Genomic DNA, 25,908 nt, shown 5'->3' on the forward strand with positions numbered 1-25,908 from the left:
TGATATACAGGGTGTTTGAAAAAGAACTCCCTAGTTTTAATATAATTATACTTAAAACTAGGGATTTTTTTTTTCAAACACTCTGTATTTGCAGAATAGGTATTGGAGGTTACAGTGGAAGGGATAGGTTTAGGGCAGAGCTTGGCAAAGTAACCTTTTTGGACAACAGCTGCCAGAATCCCTCAGCCAGCATGGTCACTGCTTTAGAGTTTCTCCTTAAAAGGGGACTTGCCAGGGCCGCTGTACTTCTCAGCAACAGTTTGGAGCTGCAGTCTGCATCTCTGCAGGCATCCAGAATGACTTCTGATCTCCCATACATATAGATCTGGGTGAGGAATGCCCGAGTTCTTTGCATATCTCAGTGCATTATATAAAACAGCAGAGTTGATGTTAACGATGGGCTAAGTAAACTTAACAGTAGGTGCAAGAGAAGTCTAGCAGAAACCCCTCCCATCAATTTACTGTCTCGCCAGAAACCACAGGGTTGAAACTTCGTGGGGGTACATTACAATGGCGTACTCAAAGTGGAAGATATCTAGCACTCTTCAGTAAAAGTGGACTTTTTTGCATTTTAGAGTCTCTGGAGCTGGCATGGTCAACTTTCATAATCCCTTACCGTTGCCTAGCACCAATAAAAATGCAATTCTCCAATATCTAGAGGATAATACAGTCTTTATCTTTATTTCAGAGTGTTGCTGGACTTTACTGTTCCAATAGAAATTCAAATGAAATAAATCACACAAGATGACTTAAATAGCTTGTTTCAACTGTACTCTTGCTATGGCTTTCAAATGTTCACAAATGATACGAGAGCTCTTGTCAAACTCTGGCTATTAGTTATCTCAGTTCTATTATTCTGAAGTTCTTAAATGATGGACAGTCTTCTAAACAGTACAGAAATTCAATACTTCCTGATATAATGTTGCCCTCTAGTGTTTGCTAGTGTTATAATATACTGGTTACAGTATTGCATTTTGATAGCACTCTAAAGGCACGAGATTCCAGTTGATCTTAGAAACTAAGCAGGATCGGCCCTGGTCAGTAATTGGATGGGAGACTGCTAACAATGGTCAGGTGGTGTAAGCTATACTTCAGAGCAAGGAACTGGAAAAACTACATGGTATTTCAAAATGATGGACCCAATTTCAAAGCAGTATATTTCACAGTGGCAACATGGTACAATTACACAAAAAGGTACAAACATTTTAATGAATTATCAAGTTATCACATTTTACTAAAAATTTTGAGCCAGAAACAAATCTGAACAATAACCCCGCAAATGAAGAATATCTCATTGGGCCTTATGTTGCAGGTGGTCATCTTGCAAATGACAGGCCAAGGGCTGGCTATGTGTTGGGAGATGCATCCAGTGGGAACCCTTTGAAACTCTGTTTCCCACCTTCTCAAGTGGTAACAGTTTCATTCATGGGTGGTTCATGATTGCAGAAATACACTTCAAATTAGGTCCATCTTTTTGAAATACTGTACTCGGCATTTCTAGATATTGCCTTAATAAACCCTGTGACATTCATAGGGTTGCTGTAAGTCATATGTGTCAAACTGAGGGCTTGCAGGCCGAATGCATCCTGCCATCTCATTTTATGTGGCCCTCCAGATGCTGAACTACAATCCCTGTATTCTTCATCGTTATATATTAATTAGAAATTATGGGAGTTGTGATTCAGGAACATCTGAAAGGCTGCAGTTTGCTCTGTTTAGTCAGAACTTAATTTAGATGGAAGGCTTGTGGATATGATGTCTGTCATTAAAATGTCCTTTAATCCTTTCTCAAAAGAAGAAGTCTCAAATGCTGTTGGGTTGCAGTTCCCATTATCTCTACTCTGAATGGCAGATAATAAAACATGGGAGTTGCCCTACAATAACATCTTGGCACCCAAACTGTAAAAACCAAAGAGCACCGAACACTATGTAAAAAAACCCCTATGTTTGGCTCTCTGTATTCTCCGTCCATGGATTCAATGGTCCTTTGAAGGCAACCATGAGACTGATGTGGCCCTCAATGAAAATGCTTTTGACACCCCTAAGTCAGCAGGTGAATTGAAGGCATACATTACACACACACAGAGCTCTAATAATACCCACCAAAGACCAGTCTTTCTGATAATAATCAGGACGTATGGGTGAGAGAGTCTGTATACAATTAAATGTACAAAAAACGCAGAAAGATTGATTTTCATGCTGTTTTTGATAGCTATGGCTAGACCCAACTATTGCATTGAGAGTACTAAATTGTTCCAGCCAATGGTAATTTTTTTCTTTAAGGCAGAGGTGCGCTACTAAGTTTTTGCACCACAACTCCCACAATCCCTTACAATTGATCATGCTAGGTGGGGGTGATGGGAGTTGTAGGCAAAAACCTAGACTGAAGGACTCTCTATTATAACAAATTGGAGGCAAGCCTCAGTCGTGTGCACTCTCTGGCTACAGCTATTCCTTGCTCTCTTTTATTATCTACAGCAAAGCAATTGGTTGGTACTGCTGTAAAACCTTGGTTAAAGCTCATCCTTCAGAGCAGGAGCTGAAGCTGCAAAATTTTGCTGGTCAAAAGAAAGCCATTTTTAAAGTGGCATCACATAGTTCAGGAAAGGGAAGGGAGCTTTACAGCTCAACTGCTGAGATAATGTACCAAAAACTGCCTTCCCTTCTCTTGAACCTCTGTAATGTGACACCTCCACTAATCACAAAAGGATGGAACCCAGATGCAACTTCATAGATCTGTTCCTGAGCTTTGCCGATTCAACAGAAAGGAATAAAAAAAATCCAATACCAAAAAAAAGGTTTTGGTCACTTAACACTGGCACTTCTTTCTTGATCAGATTGTTTAGAATGATGGCATTAGGAACATTTCCAAAGCTTATTAGCCAAATAAAAATCCAAATAATAAAAATCAGATTAAAGCTTAACAAGATTGTCTGAGCTCCAAGTGATAAACAATCAAGGAGAGTAACCAACAATAGGAATGAAGAAAGATAGCTCTTGCCACCTTACTCCCCTCCGGGGGGAAATTCCAAGTCTCTGCTCATCACCCTTTTTCTGATATGGCTTGGCCCTAAACTTCAGATAGTGTGGACTCTGAGATCTGAGATGGTTGCTGCAGAAGCTCCGGATTCTGTCCTCTGCTGATCCATTCATCTTGTTTGACTTCACAAAACTGCCCAGCAGTTGAAAAGATGAAAAAGAAGAATCCCACCACAATGCCTCCAGTGCCTCATTCTGTCTTTTGAAGCACCCATTCCTGCTGTGTTGATTGCTGTCAAGGAGACCAAAAATTCAGTAGGCCATTCTCTCTGTAAGGTTAATACTCTGGAAGTCTGGGCAACGCTTTCTCACACAAAGGGAAGAACTCTTTGGTCAGAAAGTTTAAGTTTCTCTCAAGGTGGAGCATCTCAGTAGCTTTTTTCAGTATTTGACCAGGTACTGAAATGAAATTCCTGCAATGGTCCTATGCATCTTATAAGTTCCTATGGCAAAAATGTTCCCCTGAGTTCAATGATTCCAGCCTTCTTTGCTGCACTAAAGGATTCAATGCATCTCTAGACCTTCCTGGCACAGATTCCTCCAGTCTCGGATACTATCAAAAGTAAAAATAAGAAAAAATTCCCAGGTCATAGTTTCCACTGTCCAGCCGTCCTCAGGTTCACATCCAAATAGAACAGGAGAGCTTCAAGTGTTCATTCTTGGTGCCGGGGAAATAGTAAGTGGACAATGTGGTAGCTGTAGAGAGAGTTTGGACGAGAAGAAAAAAGGGCGTGGCAGATGGCACTATAGAAATTGTGTCCCAAATTGCCACATCTGTTGAGGGGGCTCAATGTCTAACCTATACTGATGTGTTTCTTTGCATTGTGTATGTGGGTGAAGCTTGAAGCATGTCCGGCAAGCTGTGTCCAGCTGACAACTCTGAACCCATATCCGTTCCTGATAAGGCTGCAGGATACTGCAGGGCCTGCTCATAGGGAGGTGGTAACTGTAAGAAAAAGAAGGAGGAGCCCATTATATCTCCAAATAAAGCACAGAAACCTCCACCCTACCCTGGCTTATCTAAATATTACTTTTAGCATATGCATCAAATCAGTACCATGTTACTTTATCCTACTAGCCTTCACCAGGTGTCAACTTGGTTACATTGGGATCAGGAGGTCTATGGACTCAAGGTTGAATGTGTGTACAGAGTTTTACACTAATGAGTTGCCCGACACCTCCAAGTCACACAGATGTGCCCAGAATCTGTGATCACTGGTCAAAGCACATGAGCCTTCTGGAAGTCCAAAACACTTAGAGGACTAGACTTTGGAAATCCGTGTTGCATACATTTTCATTCATCTTCAATTTAATTTAAATATGTTCCTCAGATTTTATTGTATAGGAATTTGGTGTTTTTCTACTTTGTTCTGGGTTTCTTTGTTATATAATTTTTAATTACATTTAATTATACATTGTCTCACAATCTGAATCAGCACAATGTGCTTTTTTATAAATCAAGTAAGCAGTATATTGGGACAGACTAGCACAGGGGTCCTCAAACTTTTTAAGTGGAGGGCCGATTCACAGTCCCTAAAACTGTTGGGGGGCCGGACTAGGATGAAATAATCCAAAATTAGGATTGTTGTTGTTGTATGCCTTCAAGTCATTTCAGACTTAGGTCAACCCTAAGTCTAAAGTTTAGGACAGAGGCCGGGTCAGTAAACTTGGGGGGCCGCATCCGGCCCATGGGCCTTAGTTTGGGACGATCTCATAAGACCAAAGGTAAGCAAAGAGACCTCCAAAGACCATCTAGATGGTCTTATAAGACTATAGATAAGGAAAGGGATCCTCAAAGACCATCTAGATGGTCTCATATGACCACAGGTAATGAAAGTGACCTCCAAAAGCCATCTGGATGGTCTCATATGGCCATAGCTAAGCAAAGACACCTCCAGAGACCAACCAGACGATCTCATAAGGCTATAAGTAAGCAAAGAGACCTCCAAAGACCAGGTAGACTTAAGTCTAAGTCTAAAGTTTAGGACAGGGGCCAGATAAATGACCTTGGAGGGCCGCATCTGGCCCCCGGGCCTTAGTTTGGGGACCCCTGGACTAGCACATTCGTAGACTAGTCAACAACAGAACATGCTACTGATGAACATTTCTAATGCTGTTGAATTACAGTGGAACAATTACCCTGAGCTAAGATGCCTGAATGCCAGGAAGAAAAATACTTCTGGCATGTTATCTGCAGTGGTATTAAAGAAGGAATCTTTGACAGTTGTCACACACAGAAAAGCTATGTGTGTCAAGAACCCTATCTTCGACACCACCATTAATAAGGGGAAGTTCTGTTCTTTTGCCACCTGGTTGCCTTACTACTGAGATGGAATCCAACGGGCCATTGACAGATTCACTTGCACAGCTAAAAGGTATAGACCTGGAAAGAATGTGCACTAAGATTATAGCAAGTGTGAGAAAAAGGCCCTCCCCATCGGGACTACAAATTGCATTAGCACCAGGCAAGTATGAGAGAAGATGGTAGCTATAGTCCAACACCAGAAGTACAATGATCCTGCATTCCTATTCCCTGGACTAAAGGTAACTGTAGGACAGAAGTAAATTTGATGAGCAATTGTAGACAAGAGAACGTTAGCAAATACGAAATCAACATTAGCTGCAGGCCTTATCTGTTTTGTTGTTCATTATGTTTATGGCAGATTAGTGTTTGGACAATGAGCATGGATATGTTCTTTCCCTCTCTTATCAAATGCAGCATTTTGGGGATAACCACTTGCAGAATTACTAGGTAGTATGATCACTGGAAACTTCTTTGGAGTGTAATGTGTTGTTATTTGCCATCACATACTTTGACTTATGATTGAGAGATTCCCATGAGACCTGGCGAGCTTAGGTCTTGCAAGCTCAGGACTATGGTTTCCTTGGTAGAATCAATCCATCTATAAATATCTCATTACAATGCTTTCCCTGCTGCCTTCCATTTATCAAGCATCATTGTATTTTCCAGTGAAGTTGCAGATGCAGTTCTGTACACACACACAATATTTCTAAGGTCTGCCACTCAAAGCAGTTGACCTCTGTGTCACTCTCTGTGCTTCGGGTCATGCAAAGATAGGACCGATTCCCATCTGAAGAAAGAACCTACTGTGTTATACCCTGTTCTACCTAAGGGATAAGGGTATAGATTGTCTTTCCTGGCAAATGATGAGATCACAACCATTCTTATTTGACTGCCAGCCTCTCAGGCTTCCCTCAGAACCAGAGTCCAAGACAAATCCCAGAATTGGGAAGAGACGATATGCTTGGTAGGGTGGAATGAAGGCTCTACAGGACAACTCCTCCATAGCCTTCACCCCATCCTACTAAGCATATTGTCTCTGCCCAATTCTGGGATTTATTTGTCTTGGACTCTAGCTCTGAGGGAAGGCTAATGGGCTGGCAGTCAAATAATGGTTGTGATCTCATAGTTTCCCAGGAAAGACAATCTCTAACTAAGACCCTTAGGTAGAACAGGGTATAACACAATAGGCTCTTTCATCAGATAGGAATGAATAACTATCTACTCAAGAGCAGAAGCATGAGGGCAGAGTGCAAACGCCTAAAGCTAGAAACTCCCAAGTTAAAACATTAATTTCAACACGTACTCCTGGCTTATCCACTTTGGGCTTCCTCTTATCTAAAATTGTGAGGATCAGCTATCTGCAGAAAGCACTCTAAGTACATAATATAAATTGTAAGTGGTGCTAAGGGTGCTGATTGCTGCGGTTATTCATTCATACACAAGGTGTAAGGCTCAAGGTCATTGGAAAAACCAGGAGCAGAATTTGAATCTTTCAGAACTCTCCACCTCTGCTTAGGCTGGATCTACACTGCCCTATATCCTAGGATCTGATCCCAGATTATCTGCTTATCCCAGGTCATCTGGTAATGTAGACTCATATAATCCAGTTCAAAGCAGATAATCTGGGATCAAATCCTGGGATATATGTCAATGTAAAAGGGGTCTTAGAGTCCACAACATATTTACAGGTAACGGAATGGGAGAAAGTCTCCACTTAATAAAAGCAGGCAATGCTGGACTCATGGATTGAATCAACAGAAGGCAGCCTCATCTGTTCCAAGTGAGTCAGTGTGGCTTGCTTTCAGCAAAGCGTGCTTTGGCTTGAAGCCTTAGTGTTTCTGAGACCTGGCAACAAATAAGAACAGAACACGAAAGGGGAAGATTGAAATCCCTTTAGATATCCATACTGCTACCTTGTGTTAGTCCTGGCAAGATGAAGACTACCAAGGACGCAAAGATTTGGAGTGACCTGATCTGAAAAGAGATCTGAGAGCAGTGACAGAAGAAACTTACCTGTGCAAGAAAGTGGCCCAATTCTGTGGCAATTAATTCTACATGGTCAGCTGATGTAGTGTTAGATTTGGCACACACTGGGCACAACAAGGTGTGTATGTAAAACATTGACACAGGCAAGCATTTGTCCCATGGCTGCCCTCTTGTCTGTTTGGTCTTCTCCCAGAAGACAGAAATGCTGCTTCTTAAAAGATACAGGATGAATCATTAACTTGAAGGAATGTAAACAAGTGGTTTAGCATTAGAGTCTCTTGGAACACTGTGTTCCTTCCTCCAAGATAGAAAAAAGCCATTGAAAAGATACAACAGAGTCCTGTGGTATCACAGTAGAGTGTTAAACCAAGCTCCACAGATACAGCCCCACAATCAGGAAAACTGTACCCCTTGATAATGGCAGGATGGATTTCCTCGTACCCACTCACAAAGAGGCTTTCTGTAGGTTGCTTACCTCTTGGGAGACTTCAGCCCACAAGCCAAACCTTTCGGCAATCATGTGGTGAATTTCTCGTTGCCGATCCTTCTTTCGCACACTTTCATAGCTTGGTAGCCGTGGCTGCTCCCATGGAGGAAGCTGGTAGCTACTGGGGGGTCCAACACAGAACAGCTCATCACCCTAGAAACATAAGGAAATGAAACAGAAATCATTATTTTACTTAGCTAACTGTACTTTTAAGGAGCCATATGATTTGCCCCGGTGGCGAAGTGTGTTAAAGCGCTGAGCTGCTGAACTTGCAGACCGAAAAGTCCCAGGTTCAAATTCTGGGAACAGAGTGAGCGCCCGCTGTTAGCTCCAGCTTCTGCCGACCTAGCAGTTCGAAAACATGCAAATTTGAGTAGATCAATAGGTACCACTCCAGCGAGAAGAGAACAGCGCTCCATGCAGTCATGCCGGCCACATGACCTTGGAGGTGTCTACGCACAACCCAGGCTCTTCGGCTTAGAAATGGAGATAAGCACCAACCCCCAGAGTCAGACATGACTGGACTTAATGTCAGGGGAAATCTTTACCTTTTTAATGGTTTGCTGACATTAAGAACAGCCTCTATAAGTATGCGCCCATCCCGGATAGGTATGCATACAGAATCTACACAAATGTAGATCTACATAGTGTCACTTGTACAGTTGCAAACAACAAAATAAATCCTTTTAGTTAGTTCCTACTAGAGTAGACCTATTCAATCAATTAAATAGGTCTACTCTAGTGAGAAACTGCAACAGAACTGAGGACAAAATCTCGAGATTTTAGCCCTTCACTAAGCACAAACTGGCTGATGGTTTAACACAAAATATCTACAACCAAAAAAGATGTTCAGATAAAGCCATTGCTTTTTGCCACTGGGGCCCTTTTTGGGCCCCCATCTATGTAATGTACCAAAGAAACTTCCAGAAACCTATGATGCTGCATAGAAGTGATAAGTTTCATTTTGGAAAGGTAACCCTTCATGTAGACTAATTTTTCTTCTATTGAAATTTTCATTGGGGTCAGGAAAGGCATGAAGCATTGATTTGAACTGTAACTACAAGCTTAATCCTAAAAACATGAGGATTTTCATTAGACACACATAATGCTCCACCATTCAGATATTGTTATTTAAAAAAATATTATAGTACAGAAGAGTTAAAGCACTTGCATCTGAACAGTTTAACTTGAGCATCTCGAGCTCTGAGGATTACCTGGGAAGTAATCCCACTGGAGCATTGCTGCACACCAAAATACTTGGGAGTTACCCCGGATCATGCTCTGACCTATAAGAAGCACTGCTTGATCAAGCAAAAAGTAGGTGCTAGAAACAGTATCATACAAAAGCTGTCTGGCACAACCTGGGGATCACAACCAGACACAGTGAAGACATCTGCCCTGCGCCCTGTTACTCTGCTTCTAAATACACATGCCCAGTGTGGAATACATCTCAACACATTAAAACAGTGGATGTGGCTCTTAATGAGACAGTGGATGTAGCTCTTAATGAGACACATTATCACAGGATGTCAATGGCCCACACCACTGGAGAAATTATACTGTTTAGCTTGTATTGCATCACCTGACATCCGTCAGGAAGAAGCAGCCAATAATGAAAGAACCAATGCAGTGACATCTCTGGCCCATCCTTTGTTCAGATATCAGCCAGCACGCCAATGTCTTAAATCAAGAAATAGTTTTCTAAGATCTACAGAGATACTCACAGGAACACCTCAGCAAGTGAGAGTCCAAAAAATGGCAGGCTAAAACCCGGAACCTCAACCCATGGCTGATACTGAATGAGAGATCCCCTCCTGGGCAAACAGAAGACTGGGCGATTTGGAAGGTGCTGAATGGACTGTGTTCTAGCACCACGAGATGCAGGGCCAGCCTTAAGAAATGGGGCCACAAAGTGGAGTCCACGTTTCTGTGTTTTTAAATACATTACAACTGTACTCTCGGTTCGCTTCTGATACGATAAATAACTTGAGTGCAGGGCAATGTTTTCCCACTACTCTCTTCCCTTCAGGTCCTGAGAAAATAAGCCTAACCCAGTTTACAAAATCAGCCAAACATTCTAGCCAAGCAATCAAGATCACCTTGTGTGGTCTGACAGTTCCACTGCAAAAGACTGCAGCTCTCTACAAGAGGCTTACACAAGGAATGCCGAGATTTCCTTTGAGCAAAGCCATAAGGTGCATCATACTAGACCTTCTCAGGTTTTATGTGAAGCAAAACCAGACTGGCCGGCAGACATACATATTGAGGGCTAGTCTATGAGATCATTGAAAAGCATCCCTATTTGTCTCATCTGTGTGCAAAAAAACATATTTGCCTGACTCATGCTCTTTGCTTTAGGAATATGACATTTTAACTATCTACCTGTGAAAAGATTGTGTACAAAGTGGCTTTTAAAAAAAGGCTCACTTCTTTCACAGGACACACTATTTTGAATATTGTACAGTATGAGTGTCAAAATGCATTATTTGCATAAGACCACAGGAACAGGCTGCAAAATGCGACATCTGTGATGCCTCCTCTTCTCCCCATGATAATGAGGATAACAGAGATGCTTTGTTGAGGAGAGACATTCAGGCAATACAGTTCAGGAAACGCTACACCCCACTGTTCAGTGGAGATCGGCTGCCAAGTCTTGTGGTTCAGCTGCACGTGTAGATGGGTTGTCAAGTGAAAGCACTAATAATTAGTCAATAATTAGCTGCAGTAAAACTATAATTAGCAACAATAAAAATAAATGTTTAAGAGGGAATATAAACATTATCCTGATGTTAGCTGCAATGTTAGTAAATTAAGGCACAAGTTCTGTGATTTGAATGAGAACCTTGATTTCATTGTTTATATCTTCTGCATCTAAAAGAAGGGACAATCCACCCTTTTCTCATTGAAGAAGGCACCATCCATAAGGCAGCACCACTTCCTTACTCCAGTGATTAGATTGCTGCGGGAGTATAAAGCTCTTGCTGATGTTTGAGCCAGTTTTAACAATTATTCTAGAATAGAAAGTGGACATCTTGTGGCTCTCCAGAGGTTGTTGGCTGCAATTCATCTCAAGCCCAGCCAGAATAGTGAATGGTGATGGATGTGAGATGTTGGGAATGAAAAAAACGTTTAGAGAACCACATACTCCCAAACCTTGTATTATACAATGGGTCCAGTGCCTTAAAAAAAAAACCTCTCCTTATGGCACAGATAGACAAAGTGAGCCTATGGGCTTAGGGCAGTTCCCAGGGGTCACTAACTCCATTTATGCATACCCCAGTTCAAAACTAGCAAACCACTTTAAAAATCTATCTAGTCTGCTCTGTTTTGGAATAAAAACTTTATCTGATCATCTTACTGCACTGAAGATACCAGCCTGACCATTTCCAGTTGTGGGCTTTGCAGATTCAAGGTAAGTCATTATGCTCATCACACGTTCTCAGTTTAATGTCCCTCCAGAACTGCTTGTTCCATAAAACAAAAACACAGCAGATGTGAGGTGTCATGAAAGGGCACCAAATTGTTAAGTCATTTAAGTTGCAATTATTGTGTTTTTACTGCCAGAGAAACCAACAGATGCCGGCAGGATATTCTGTCCCTTGTTTCAAAGTAATTTCAGTTTAATTATGATGTGCCTTGACTGAGGTGAGTATGGGGTGGAAACATCATTTGCTGTTCCATCTCATGCAGCACAGCATCTTAGACCAAGCCAGCTGACTTCATAGACTTGTGGAGGGAGTAAAGAAAGATCCTACTGTTTGCTACTTGCAAGAGGGTGTGATGACTATGTTGTTGCTATTATTGTTATTATTTCCACTTTCCTCCCAAATTGGGACTTGTGGCAGCTCACAATTTTAACAAACAATATAATTAAAACACACAAAAGGTGAACATTAAATAGAATTATACCATTTAAAACTGTTCACTCCCGAGAAAAAAAATAAATAAAATGCAATTTGAAGGATAAAAGGCTCTTTAAAACATTTCAGTTAAAGCAATACAGCAGCCCCTAACCCTTTCTTCAACAACTTTATGTCTTAAAAATCTGTCAGAATAAACCTGTCAATGGAAAGACAACAAAAAGAAGGACATACTGGCCTTCCAGGGAAGGGAGTTGCAGAGTGATGGGGAAGAGTTGTGTGGACTCTCTCTTGAGTCTCCACAAACTGTACTTGTGATGCTAGTGGGACTGAGAGAGGGGCCTCTCCTGTGGATCTCAGGGCTCAGGCAGATTTATACAGGGAGACACCACCTACCAAATAATCTGCACCTGAGCCATATAGTGCTTTATAGGTTATAACTAGCACTTCAGCTTTTTGGACCAGCTGGAGCTTCTGAACTCTCTTCAAAGGCAGCCAAAGTAGAGCAGGTTATAGTACTGCAGACAGAATATAACTAAGGCATGCTGATCAAAAGGTTGGTGGTTTGAATCCGGGGAGCGGAGTGAGCTAGCCCCAGCTTCCGCCAACCTAGCAGTTCAAAAACATGCAAATGTGAATAGATCAATAGCTACTGCTTCTGCAGGAAGGTAATGGCAGTCATGCTGGCCACATGACCGTCCTAGGAGGTGTCTACAGACAATGCCAGCTCTTCGACTTAGAAATGGAGTGGGTACCAACGCCCAGAGTCAGACACAACTGGACTTAATGTCAGAGGAAAACTTTACCTTTACCTCCCATACCCAGTAACACTGGACAAACCAAAGCTACATCCATCAGAATTACCATATTTACTCAAACCTAATTTCACCTTTTTTGGATAAATTACTTTCCCAAAATTAGGGTGCACATTAGATTCACATAGCATGGCAATTTTAGTGCTGTGCCAAAGCAAAGGGGGAAGCTACTTCAAGAGCAATTTGAACTCTTATTTGAGGAACATCTTCTTTAATTTAATTATCATGGCTCAATGCTATTCAATGCTGGGATTTGTAGTTTGGTGAGGTATCAGCATTCCTGGCAGCCCCATGATCCCAAACTACAGCTCCCATGAACCCATAGCATTGGACCAGGATAGTTAAAGTGGATTCATTCTAGATGCACCCCAAGGTTTTCTTTTCAGATGCTGAACAATTTGGCATTCGAACACTTTTGTTTTAAAGAAGGAATTACAGTATAAGCATGTAACCACTGTAATGTGGACCTTTTTGGCCAAATTACAACGGATGCACTTTTTTGCCACTGCGCATTACATTTGCCAGCAAATAATTTCTTTGCTTTTAGGGTTTTGAAAATTGAGGTGTACATTAGATCTGATTAGACTCAAGTAAATATGGGTAATTGCAGGGAATTGTCCAGTAGTCTGAATTTTGTACTTGAGGACCAGTCATCTGACCACTCTAAACAACTGTTTGACAGCTCCTTTCAAATTCAGGCTCTCATATAGGCTCTAAGCTTTGCTCAGTCAGACTTTTATTTTCTAGTCTCTATCTCATTTGGTCCACCCCTTCCAACTCTCTTCTTTTGTAACTTACACCAGCCTCCACAACCAAGCCAAACACCAAGCTCATTTGGCAGACTGGGTGCTCCACTTGACAAATGGTCCATCCTCACCTGCATGCCAGGGTTTTCAGCAGTGCTTGTCTCCAGGTGTTGTGCTCCAGACTGAGAGCCCACCAGTCGTTGGCTGCTACTGAAATATGGAGGGGGACAGTCCTACAGAATATTAAAAAGAAAGAGGGCTTATATTAATGGATATATCTACTTCATACTCATACCCTAAAGATTACTTCCTTCTCCCTCTTCTCTTCCTTCCTTCCTTGTAACCATGTGTAACAGGCAACTTTATTTTAATGGGGATTTTTGTGTAAGTTATTAATGCTGATTTATGGCAAAGGTAGGCAGGAGTTAGCTACTTCTGATTGGTTGTGCGTTGCCATGGTAACGTAGCTACTGCTGTAGAAATGTAACTACTGTATTTGGAAAGGCTAGCAAGAAAGGGGCGGAGCTAGCTTAAAGGAAAAAGGAGGGAACATTTTAAAAGTTATCTCGACGAGTTTCTAGCTAGGGAGCTAGAAGGAAGACTTCTGTATTTGAGTTTCTAGCTAGGGAGCTAGAAGGAAGACTTCTGTATTTGAGTTTCTAGCTAGGGAGCTAGAAGGAAGACTTTTGTATTTGAGTTGCTAGCTAAGGAACTAGAAGGAAGATGTCTGTATTGGAGTTTCTAGCCGGTGAGCTCGATGGAAGATATATGTGCTCATGTTTGTAGCTACCAATGTATATTGCGGTAAAAAGAGACTGATTTAAGTCTGGGCCCTTGGTTAGGAAAACTGAGAGGAATACAGAGGATTCAGTCGGGTTGACTAGAATGAAGAGTAACTTTGAGATTTAATTGCCCAGTCAAAAAGGCTGTGGAGAAATATATGGGTTTTGAAAGGAAAAATAGAGTATTAACAAGTTGAACTAAGTGTGAGTGTTCGGAAAGTTATATATCAACAGTAAACAAGTGAGTGCAAGACAATATCTGTTATAATAACCAATTGGAACTGAAGAAAAGAACCTTTGTAACAAGATGCATTTTATGTGCCAGAGAATTCATAAATAAACATTTCTTTGTTTTCAATAAAGATAGTGTCTTCAAGTTGTGACAAGGTAATTATGAAAAACATTGATTCCACTATATCCTTAGGCATATATATATATACACACACACACACACACACACATACACCATACACCATACATATGTATAAGATCAGAAACGTGAGAATTACATTAAAATGCCTAGGATTATTTAAAGTCTTAACTGAATTCCACGAGTGCCAGAAATCAACTGGAAGTAAGCAGAGGCTTTTTTTTCCTTTCCCAAAATGAAACATAACTTCCCTTCATCACACAACCCTCCCACATTCTCCCATATACCCTTTGTAAGGAGGAACCACAATTTATTCCATTCCCCAAAACAAAACAACTGAATCTAAGATTGGGCTGTTGCTGACTAAATAAACCCCTTATGAGTTCTTATGACACAGCATTAACTGAAAAGTCCTCTCTCTGGAAAGAGACATTTAGGGGACATCTACACGAGCCAGCGCAGGCCAGTACAAATCTATCCTCAAAGCAACCCAGTCTTCAGCACTTATGTGCTGAATCTGAGGATACTGTCCAGATGGCCAGGGGCTGCATCCATTCTGCTAGAGTAGACTATCACTTCCTCTGTGTTGTTGCTGCCACTCTTCCTAACCAGCTATGAAGATCTGCCCAAGCTCCTGGCCAATATGGGCAACTCTGCTGATGTCAGAACACAGTGCCATGCAACTGGCAAGTAGGGTGTGTGTGTGTGTGTGAGCAATATACATACATCTGCACAGTGGATCAGGCCAAAACTGACCCAACCCCACTGTGAAAACCACCTCAAACCCAAAGAATTTTCTGGAGTTTCCAGCAAACTCCAGCACATCCCTCAACCTTGCCAAAAGAGGGGTCAAATCAGAATATAGTGATGAAACCTGCAATGTTCACTGGAAGTCACTGCATGTCATTAGGACAACCAGCGGTTCATGGATGGTGAATACAAGGTTTTGGACCAGTATAGACAAGTCCTTAGATCTGTTTTTCCTCCATGTTTTCTGAATCCTTCACTGAAGGCACTATTTTCTGCAGCACTTCACTTTCAACTAAGCGTTACTTTTTCTGGCTGGGCCCACCTTGAGTTAAAGATCGTATGACAAAAATAATATCCAGGGTTAAGCTCTTGGGGAAAAAAAACTGCTATGTCTGGGCAACTAGGAAGGAGCTTTCTCCTTTGCTCTGTAATGCTGAGGCCCCTTCCACACAGCTGAATAAAATCCCACAATATCTGCTTTGAGTTGGGATATATGGCAGTGTGGACTCAGATAACTCAGTTCAAAACAAATATTGTGGGTTATTCTGCCTTGATATTCTGGGTTATATGGCTGTGTGGAAGGGCCCTGATACCTGACAATATTTTTAGATTGCAATAAGCTATTTTCTGGTTTCCTTCCAATTATCATTTGTGGGAACGCCTTCCCTGACTCATACTAGAGTTGTTTCCACTCTCTTAAAGTAGATCTGGGTGGAGAGATGTCAAAGCTATGAAATCTAACAGATTTAAATTAGGACTCCAAGAGCCAGATAAAGGCAAGTAGAAAAGAACAGCTCAGGGGATGAGGGCATCTAGGCATATTTTAAAATCAAAACAACAGCATGCACTGCTATAAAAACTAATGGGTTTTATTTAGCATACACTTTCATGAACTGTATAGCAAGCACTCAAGTTCAAGTGGGTTAGAGTCTGCAAAAGCTTCGGCCAAATAGCATTTGTTGTGTTCTAAGTGGCCATAAAACTCTTGACTGTTTTTGTAAACCTCAGATTAACCTCATTTTATTCATTTACTAGCTTGGGAACCCGGTGGTGCCCGGGTTATTTGAGAATGGTATTATTTGTCTTTTAGTGTTATGTATTCTGTTTGGAGTGGGTGAACTACAATTCCCAGAATCGTGACTCAATCGTCCCCAAACCCTGCCTGTATGAAAAGTTGGCCATTTTGGGGCCTGTGTACCAAGTGTGGTCCAGATCTGTTGTTGGCTGGTCATCGCCTGGGTGCAGTACTCGCTGGAAGGGGGTGAATGACTACAACTCCTAGAGTCCTGGGACAATTACCCAAAAACATCTGTCAGTATCCACAGCAGTCTGTGTGTCAAGTTTAGTCCAGATCTGTCATTGGCTGGGTTCAGTGGTCTTTGGATGCAGGTGAACTACAACTCCCAAAATAAAAGCCCATTCCCAAAAACACCTGCAATATGTTTAGTTGGTCATGAGGATTCTCTGTGCGAAGTGTGGTCCTGGTCCATTGTCAGTGGGGGTCAGTGTTTCTCTGGATGCAGGTGAACTATAACTCCCTTTTCTCCAAACTTGTCCAATATGTTTTATTGGTTATGGGGGCTCTGTGTGCCAAGTTTGGTCCTGGTCCATCATCGGTGGAGTTGGGAGTGCTCATTCATTGCAGGTAAACTATAAATCCCAATGCCTTCTACTCCCAAAAGTCCAGGCCAATTGCCCTCCAAACCCCCCAGTATTGAAATCGGGGCATATCAGGTATACATGGCAAGTTTGGTCCAGACCTATCATTGTTTGGATTCATAGTGTTCTGAGTGTAGGTGAACTATAACTCCTCTAAATTCCCCAATAGGAGTCACAGTGCTCTGACTTGGTGTGGGGTGAACTACAACTTCCACCATGTGGAGTCAACCCCCCGAACTCCTCCAGTAAATGTAGTTGCAGCTCAGTTCTGCTCTTCATCTGTTATGAAGACAGATTTGAAAGGAAAGGGCAGCAGGCGGGGTCATGCAAATTTCACAGCAATGGAGAACCCTGGGATGCCTGCCTGTGGTGCAAGAAAAATCAAAATCTAGGATGAAATAGTCCCCAAATGAAAGCATTCCTTGGGTGGTGGGCCGTAGTGCTTGGGGAGGACATTGGCAGGGATTGGGCTACATGTTCATGGTGCTCGCTGTAACCGCAATGTCAGTGCAAAGGAGTGACTTGCTGGTTTCTCAGGAGTGGGAAGTGTAGCCTGTTTGTGGAGGTCGGAGGCTGTCTGTGTGAGCGGACACGCGTGCCACATACAGGTTTTCACTTTTATTATGGATTTAGATTTAGATTACATTTAGATTTTGCTGTTGAGAATCTCAAATGAAATTTCCAAATGAAATGCAGAAATGTAGAATGGGTAAGCATCTGGCTTGCAAACACTACAGCTAGAGAGTTAGAGACGTGCAAAGGATTTAGAGGTCTAAGCGGACCATGGATCCAGATGATGGCAATATGAAATGATTGTATTTAAATTCATATTTGAAAAAAAATTGCCATTATTCAAGATTTTTCTCATATTCTGGATAGAAAAGAATAGAGATTTTAACATTTCAGATTGGGAAAGAGTAACTGAGAGATGTCATCATCTCTAGCTATGGACTGATAGCCCATGAATTAAACTAGCCCTTTGACACAAGCCTCTGCAGGTTGGACTCTCTGAACAAAAGTAAATAGACAGTCAGTGTCTTCCAACAAATCTTTTTATGAACAAAAACAATGAGATCTCAGAACAGCTCTGAAATCTGAATCTGGGATTTGAAAAGGGGAAGCACAAACAAGTGTGAACCAGATATTGTCCCTTTCTTTATGCCTGCTAGTAAATCTGAGGTACACTCATGATTCCCCTGATCCTGGTCTACATTGAGGACAGGTTTGCTGTGCAGCTTTCTATCATGTAGCCTCTTCAATACCATTCACACACCAGGGGATGGCAATTTCTGGAAGTTTGGAGCTATCACAAAACTAAACACCCCATTCCAACCTTAAAACCCTCCCCACTAAGTCTGCCTACAAAAATGGTACATAGTGCACACAAAGGGTGTGATGGGGCATGTTATTCTGCTTTTGGGAAGCCCAATCTGCTTCAACCCTGTAGGCCCATTTTTCAAAATCTGAAATAATGCTGAGTCACTTCCAATTTTAAATCTATCCACCCACCCTACAGGCCTAAAATAGTTTTCAGCCAAAAGAAATTCAGGCATGGTGGGAAATTGGAGAGGGCCATTTTTTCATATGGGGCACTAAGAAGTCACAGGGAGGAGGGAACAAGCTTGTTTTCTGCTGCCCTGCAGACTAGGACACGGAATAATGGCTTCACACTACAGGAAAGGAGATTCCACCTGAACATCAGGAAGAACTTCCTCACTGTGAGAGCTGTTCGGCAGTGGAACTCTCTCCCCCGGACTGTGGTGGAGGCTCCTTCTTTGGAGGCTTTTAAGCAGAGGCTGGATGGCCATCTGTCGGGGGTGCTTTGAATGCCATTTCCTGCTTCTTAGCGGGGGGTTGGACTGGATGGCCCGTGATGTCTCTTTCAACTCTACTATTCTATGATTCTAAGAGAAAAGGTTTGCCCACCCCTGCCATACGATGATGTCTTCAATGTGTGTTCATATTCAAAGCATGCTCACAACAATCAGCCTCCTTGCACACGATAGAACAAGGCCTCCGTATGCCATGTGAAGTCACCCGAAGGCCAACTCGCTCTCAGAGAGTCAAGTTAAAAGTGCATGGCCACAAGATGGTTCAAAAGAAAGGTTGGGGAATTTGTGGTATTCAAGTCTCAACTGAACTACTTTCTGTAGTTGGGGTTATACAGGAGTCATTGAAGAGTGGACACTATCTGCATCAGAGATACAGTACCAGGAGAACCAGAGTAGTCGCAGAAGGAGCAACTATGAAATCAAAAGAGGCATATTTCCCTCATACAGTAGCAATGGATCTACCAGCTGCCTCGATCATATGCAAGATCCCCTTGTGATCATCATTTGGCTTCATTGTGATCTCAACTATACAGGTGAAGATGAGACTTCCAAATCAGATACAGCACTTAAGGGTCCTTAAGGGCTAAGTCTGTGGGAGCATCACTATAAATTCAAATACAGTACTACACTAAAAACAAGCCCAGAGTACTGCAAAAGATAAAAGGGCTCCATTTTGAAAGCTTTCAAGGTGAGGCAGCACTGCAACTGAGCAAATGCATTTAGTCCAGCTGAGATATCTACCAATCAAGTCCTAGGTCATTTTAACATATCTATAAAGTGCAACCTTATAAATAGTACAGAACCATCAAGGAGGACTGGGCTCATTCTGACTTGATTTTGTCAGTTTCATTTTGCTCAAGATTGCTTAACAAAATAGAGGTTGTTACATTAAGGTTATTTTGCATATCCCTTGCAAAAAATATGGAAACATTCTTTAATCACAGAATCACAAAAATGTTGCTCAGGCCAGGAATGATACCGATGACTGTTACTTCAAGGTGATGTTAGGAAATAATTTCACAGCCAAGGAAGGGAACCACTAGTATCATGAGCCAAAACTAGCCTACTGAAGCTGCCCAGTCTGAGCCACAGAGATTACCTCGCCAGAACTCCTTAGGATGAGAGAAGGGTGGAGCAAGACAGACCTCACTCCCATCCCTACACCTGACATGAGCAGTAGGAAGAGCAAAATAAGTTGGATAGTGTTTTGAGAACTGGCTAAGGCCTTATTTTAAGAGAGGACTAAACAGCATTTTTGTGCCGCGTAACATAGAACGAGGAAGGAATTTATACCTTTAACGGTTGCATAGAAGACAGGATTTCATCAGGTGTTGCTTGTCATACACCCAGGTACTGAGGAACACCTGCTGACATCCCATCTTCTGCCTAACCATGAAAGCTACTTGAATCGTCTCCAGTTTTGACTCTAGCAACCCTAATAATGAACAATAGACTAATCTGGATTTGCATTTATTTAAGTATGAACTCAAAAGGAAGTAGCTCCTTGATACAGGAAACCCAGAATAAACAAAAACCCTCTATACAGCCTCCTGATTATCCTGTCCAAGTGTAGATCTTCATAATGTCTTACCCATGGAAAAAAGTGTGGTTTGTGTGTGGGTGTGTGGGAGGGGAGGACGGGAAGAAGGGGAAAATGTTCTCTCTTTGGCTGTCCCCAGTTGTGAGCGCTAGAAAATGTAATTCCGGTTGCTGGGATACCAGCAACCAAGAGTGGCATTGTCTGTATTTACCCATGCCTTACAGTAACGTGGCCCACTGTGTTCCATCCCTGCAGGAAAAAAGAGGGAGGCCTGGCTCTGAAAGAGTGTGCCAGAGCAGGAAGGCTCTGTGGCACGCAGGGAGTTGTGGTGACATGAGTCACTCCAAGTGTGTTATACACTACCCTGCTTTTGCATTTGAATTATACACACATAGAAACACACACAGCCGATAGTTACATTCCATACTCAAAGGCTGCCAAATGGGGACAGGCTCAAGTAAAAGGGCTTTGTTGGTAGACAAGAGCAGGAAGTAAGCAAGGACCTTGGGAGCCCCTTGGTGCCCAGTACTAAAACGCAGCAGGAGAGAACTACAAATAGACCTGCAGCTTTTCTGCAATGAAAAGGATAAAAAGGGGTGGGGAATGACGCTGTTTCACACACAGTGTGAGACCAGTGCTGCACAGAGCTACTCTAAGAAAAGGACCGAGCAGGGTGCCCAATGGTTCCCTTCAATCCAAAAGAAAATGGGCTCTTTATTCAGGACTAAGGCTAGGTGGGTGGATTATGAAACGTGGCTAGGCAGGACTGTTGGAAAAGCTGGAAACGGCAGATGGGATACTCACGTATTGACTGGGGTTCTGGAAGAAACGGCAAGAGCAGAGAAACTGGCAGCACAAAGGGTCTCGGTGGTACAAAAGCAGCAGCAGCACCAAAATGGCTATGATGAACACAGAGGAAGAAACTGCTATCAGAGAAAAGAAAAGGGAAATAAAATTCAGGGGGTTGCACAGTCTTGGGACTATCCACAGCATTGCAGCTGAGGTCCCTAGAGGAGGGATATCTCACAGCAGCCTTCCTCCTACCAGATGCCTTCAAGACATGTTAGACAGCTCACATCATCCCCACTATGCTGGTTGAGGACGATGGCAGATTTGGTCCAGTACATCTGGAGGGCCCCAACTAAATCCAACAGGCCATATCCGTATTGTTGTGTGATGTAATTACATTTATTCCAACCTAACAGCAAAGACATAGGGCCAATAGAAATGGTATCACAGAAATGGGTCCCTAAAGCAGGATTCAAATGGTTCCACTTAGAACTGACAAAAGTTATGAAAAGTGCCATCATCCCGGCCATTGCAATTGTCCTGGCCTTTCTTCCCCAATGAAAGTTCAAACTCTTGGCAGAATGAATGGGTATTTTTGTAAAATTCCAAAAATATTAAAAGGTTACAAAGAAAATCCTTGAAGTGACTGGTTTGACCTTGAAGGAGCTGGAGATGGTGATGGCTGACAGGGAGCTTTGGCGTGGGCTGGTCCATGAGGTCACAAAAAGTCGGAAGTGACTGAACAAATAAACAACAACACAATGAAAATACACAGCGCTGATATAGCACATTAAGTCCAGCTTAGTGTATAGATCTGTAGCATTTCTACATCAGTGGAAAAACAAAGTCAGACCATGAATTATTTCATTGGCCCAAGAAGGTAAACAGATATTTGCCTGCCTATGGAAAATGAAACTTGTCTTGACTTGATTACCCAAAGAAACATCTATAAAGTGGAAATGTCTTTGTTAATATGCCAAGAATGATTAATACATGTGAACTACTAGATATACATATGGACTTACAACCTCAATTATAAAGCTGTTTTGGAACAATTGATATTGCTAGATGAGTGACAATAGCAAAAACTTTATGTAATAGCTGAATGAGCTAAATATTATTTTTAAAAATAGAGATAGAAATAGTGGCAATCCTACACAGCCAAACTTCTGCTTAGTTACTAAGGCCTTTCCTACACTGCCATATAAAATCTAGATTATCTGCTTTGAACAGGATTATACGGCAGTGTAGACTCACATAATCCAGTTCAAAGCAGATAATGTGGATTATCTGCTTTGGTAATCTGGATTATATGACAGTGTAGAAGGGGCCTAAGTTACACAAAACATTACCATGGAGAGTAAGAAGACAGCTCAATTATCTGAAGCTGGAAATTATTTACAGAATTTTGTCTTCACCAGGTTATCACAGCAGACATGGCTGGGGATTCTCCTCTTAGGCCAAAAATAAAATAGCATTAGGAAGCTCTACAGTACACAGACCAATTCATGAAGCTTGGAGGCAGGATCAAAGGGCAACCATGCATGCTGTGAAAGTATGCTGCAATGCACTTTAAGATATATAAATTTAAAGCAAAGTTGGGGGTACTGTAATAGAACTCGTAATGTGCATCAGCACATTCTACTATAAACCACATCACATGAAGAATGCAAATTGCTGTGCGGACATCCAAAGTACTTCACTAATGTGCACATGTGCATTCCCTAAGGCAGAATTAAAAACAAAATCTCTGTGAATGTCCAGCTGCAGATACTGCACATTCTGAAACCAGTTCAAGGCCATTCTCTGTGATGTGCGTTATCACCATCCAGGCGTTGAACTGGTCTCAGGATTACAAATTTAATTATCCACACACTGAAACCACTTTTTTCTATGCCAGTTTGAAAATTACCTAAGTAGTCAGTATAGATGTGCCCTTAGAAACTTTCGCACTGAAGAATTATAGCAGTTTGATATCATTTTGGAATCCCAAAATTTGTAGTTTATTATGACAGCAGAACTGAGGGAGAAAGTATCTCGCAAAACTATGAATCCCACAATTCTATAGCATTCAGCCATAGCAGTTAATGTAATGCAGTGGTTCTCAACTTGTGGGCCCCCAGGTGTTTTGGCCTACAACTCCCAGAAATCCCAGCCAGTTTACCAGCTGTTAGGATTTCTGGGAGTTGAAGGCCAAAACATCTGGGAAACCACAAGTTGAGAACCACTGATGTGGTGCCAAACTGCTATCATTCTGGAGTGTGTATACAGCCTTACGATTGCAAGTTTCTTGTGGGTGAAATCTTTCCAAATCTCTTTATTTATTTATTTATTTATTACAATATTTATATCCCGCCCTTCTCACCCAACAGGGGACTCAGGGCGGCTTACAATAAAACAGACATATAAAAACAGTACAATACACTATAAATCAGTTAAAAAATTAACTTACATAAACATTCATAAAATGCATTTATAAAATATAGATAGGCGTGTACAAGTTTAAAAGACTGGGTCTGTCAATTGAGTTCCAGCATACATAATAGTAATTAATGCTGCTGATTCTTATTCGAAAGCCTGGCCCCACAACCAAGTTTTTACCTTCCAACGGAAGGATAGGAGAGAGGGAGCCTGCCTGATTTCAATGGGGAGGGGGTTCCATAGGCGGGGAGCCACTACTGAAAAGGCCCTGTCTCTCGTCCCCGCCAGCCGCACCTGTGAGGCTGACGGGACCGCGAGCAGGGCCTCATCCGACGATCTTAAGCTTCGAGGTGGGTCATAGCGGGAGACACGTTCGGACAGATAAGATGGGCTGGAACCGTTTAGAGCTTTATAGGCTAAAGCCAGCACCTTGAATTGTGCTCGGTAGCTAATCGGCAGCCAGTGGAGCTGACGTAACAGAGGAGTGGTACTCTCCCTGTACGCCGCTCCAGTTATTAACCTGGCAGCCTCCCGTTGGACTAACTGAAGCTTCCGAACAGTCTTCAAAGGCAGCCCCACGTAGAGTGCGTTGCAGTAGTCTAAACAGGATGTAACAAGGGCGTGGACCACCGTGGCCAAGTCTGGCTTCCCAAGGTACGGTCGCAGCTGGCGCACAAGTTTTAACTGTGCAAAGGCTCCCCTAGCCACCGCTGAGACCTGGGGCTCCAGGCTCAACGATGAGTCCAGGATCACCCCCAGACTGCGCACCTGCGCCTTCAAGGGGAGTGTGACCCCATCCAGCACAGGCTGTAACCCTATACCCTGTTCGGCCTTCTGACTGACCAGGAGGACCTCTGTCTTGTCTGGATTCAATTTCAATTTGTTGGCCCTCATCCAGTCCGACACAGCAGCCAAGCACCGGTTCAGGACCTGAACAGCCTCCTTAGTGACAGGTGGGAAGGAGTGACAGAGCTGGACATCATCTGCGTACAGATGACACCGGACCCCGAAACTCCTGATGATCTCTCCCAGCGGCTTCATGTAGATGTTAAACAACATGGGAGACAATACAGAGCCCTGCGGGACCCCACAAGTCAACGGTTGTGGGGCTGAGCAGGCGTCCCCCAATGACACCATCTGGGACCGACCCTCAGGAATGAGTGGAGCCACTGCAGGACAGTACCTCCAAGTCCCATTCCCGCGAGGCGTCCCAGAAGGATACCGTGATCGACGGTATCAAAGGCTGCTGAGAGGTCCAGCAGAACCAGCAGGGACACACTCCCCCTGTCCAGTTCCCGGCGAAGATCATCAACTAAGGCGACCAAGGCTGTCTCGGTACCATGTCCCGGCCTGAAGCCAGACTGTGCCGGATCCAGAAAATCAGTGTCAACCAAGAATCCCTGGAGCTGCGAAGCAACCACATGTTCCAAGACCTTGCCCAAATAGGGGAGATTGGAAATAGGCCGAAAGTTTCCGAATTGAGTGGGATCCAATGATGGCTTTTTCAACAGCAGCTTGATCACAGCCATTTTTAGGCTCGCTGGAAACTTGCCCTCCCGAAGGGAGGCATTCACCACCACCTTCACCCACTCGGCCAAACCCCCTCTGGCTTCTCTCACCAACCAGGATGGGCAGGGGTCCAGGATGCATGTGGTCGGTCTCGCCTCTCCAAGGATCTTGTCCACATCCTCGAGCTCAACCAATTGAAATGAATCCAACAAAACTGGACAAGCAGGTGCACTCGTTATTAAATATCATGGCTATTATGGCTAGTACCTAGATAAATATATAGATAACAAGCAAGCACGAAGATATTATCCTGTATTTCCAAGACAGCAGAGTATTTGAAAACAAAGACCAAAATAAACAAGCAAGCAAGACTTCAACTGAACAGAACCCTTTTTATTTGTTTACTTGCCTTGGATTATAGTGATACATTTCTATCTAGTTCTTTAGTAGTAAACTTTTATAAGAAATGTTCTTTCAAAGCATTACAGATAGTTCCAAGTAATGTGCTGTTCTAAAAGAAAGGGTGTAATGCCACTATATTAGCATTTTGTATCCTTCTGTTCCAAATCACTGTCTGCTTCTTGATAGATGGGGCGGGGCAGAAATACGAGGGGAAGACGCCTGTGAATCTTGACATTTTCTAGTTGTCCTTGGAAACATCAAGAGGCAGACAAAAATGAATAGGGAATATTAGAGTATATAGTTCAGGACTGCCCTAAGATACTATGTTTCCTGAACCAAATAACAAGATGGCTCTTACATCTGTTCTGCAAACAAAGACCTACAGAAATTCACATCATCAATGACCACATTAAAAAATGCTCCACAGGAGCAAATTATTTTAATGTGTGCCTCTGTGTGTGTGAGAAACTCTATAGTACATAAGGAACTTGCCTCCAACACTGGGGAATGGCAATGGAGAGGTGACAGTTTCAAGAGGAACCCTGTGATGCCCATGATACATGTCCCCTATAACTCTGGCATTTATATCTCTAACAGAAGATACAGCGTTGGGGTT

The 25,908-nt window shown here is 42.6% G+C and overlaps 1 protein-coding gene across 3 annotated transcripts in view; it reads right to left on the reverse strand.

The window, feature by feature from the left end:
* Nucleotides 1-655: 655 nt before the first annotated feature.
* Nucleotides 656-25,908, reverse strand: part of LOC103277841 (uncharacterized) — a 38,163-nt gene continuing 12,910 nt past the window's right edge. Inside the window, exons 2-5 of one of the 3 annotated variants that reach the window (XM_062970579.1) lie at nucleotides 20,976-21,070; nucleotides 13,370-13,471; nucleotides 7,806-7,970; nucleotides 656-3,985 (exon numbers count right to left, since the gene is read on the reverse strand). In XM_062970579.1, the coding sequence (XP_062826649.1) occupies nucleotides 3,839-3,985; nucleotides 7,806-7,970; nucleotides 13,370-13,471; nucleotides 20,976-21,070 (509 nt within the window). In that variant the 3' untranslated portion in view covers nucleotides 656-3,838. Of the gene's footprint in view, nucleotides 3,986-7,805; nucleotides 7,971-13,369; nucleotides 13,472-20,975; nucleotides 21,098-25,908 lie in introns of all 3 variants that reach the window. The other 2 variants (XM_008104503.3, XM_008104502.3) reach the window with 2 other exon arrangements.

The sequence above is a fragment of the Anolis carolinensis genome, chromosome 2 (genome assembly GCF_035594765.1).
Source record: "Anolis carolinensis isolate JA03-04 chromosome 2, rAnoCar3.1.pri, whole genome shotgun sequence".
Classification (NCBI taxonomy): Eukaryota; Metazoa; Chordata; class Lepidosauria; order Squamata; family Dactyloidae; genus Anolis; species Anolis carolinensis.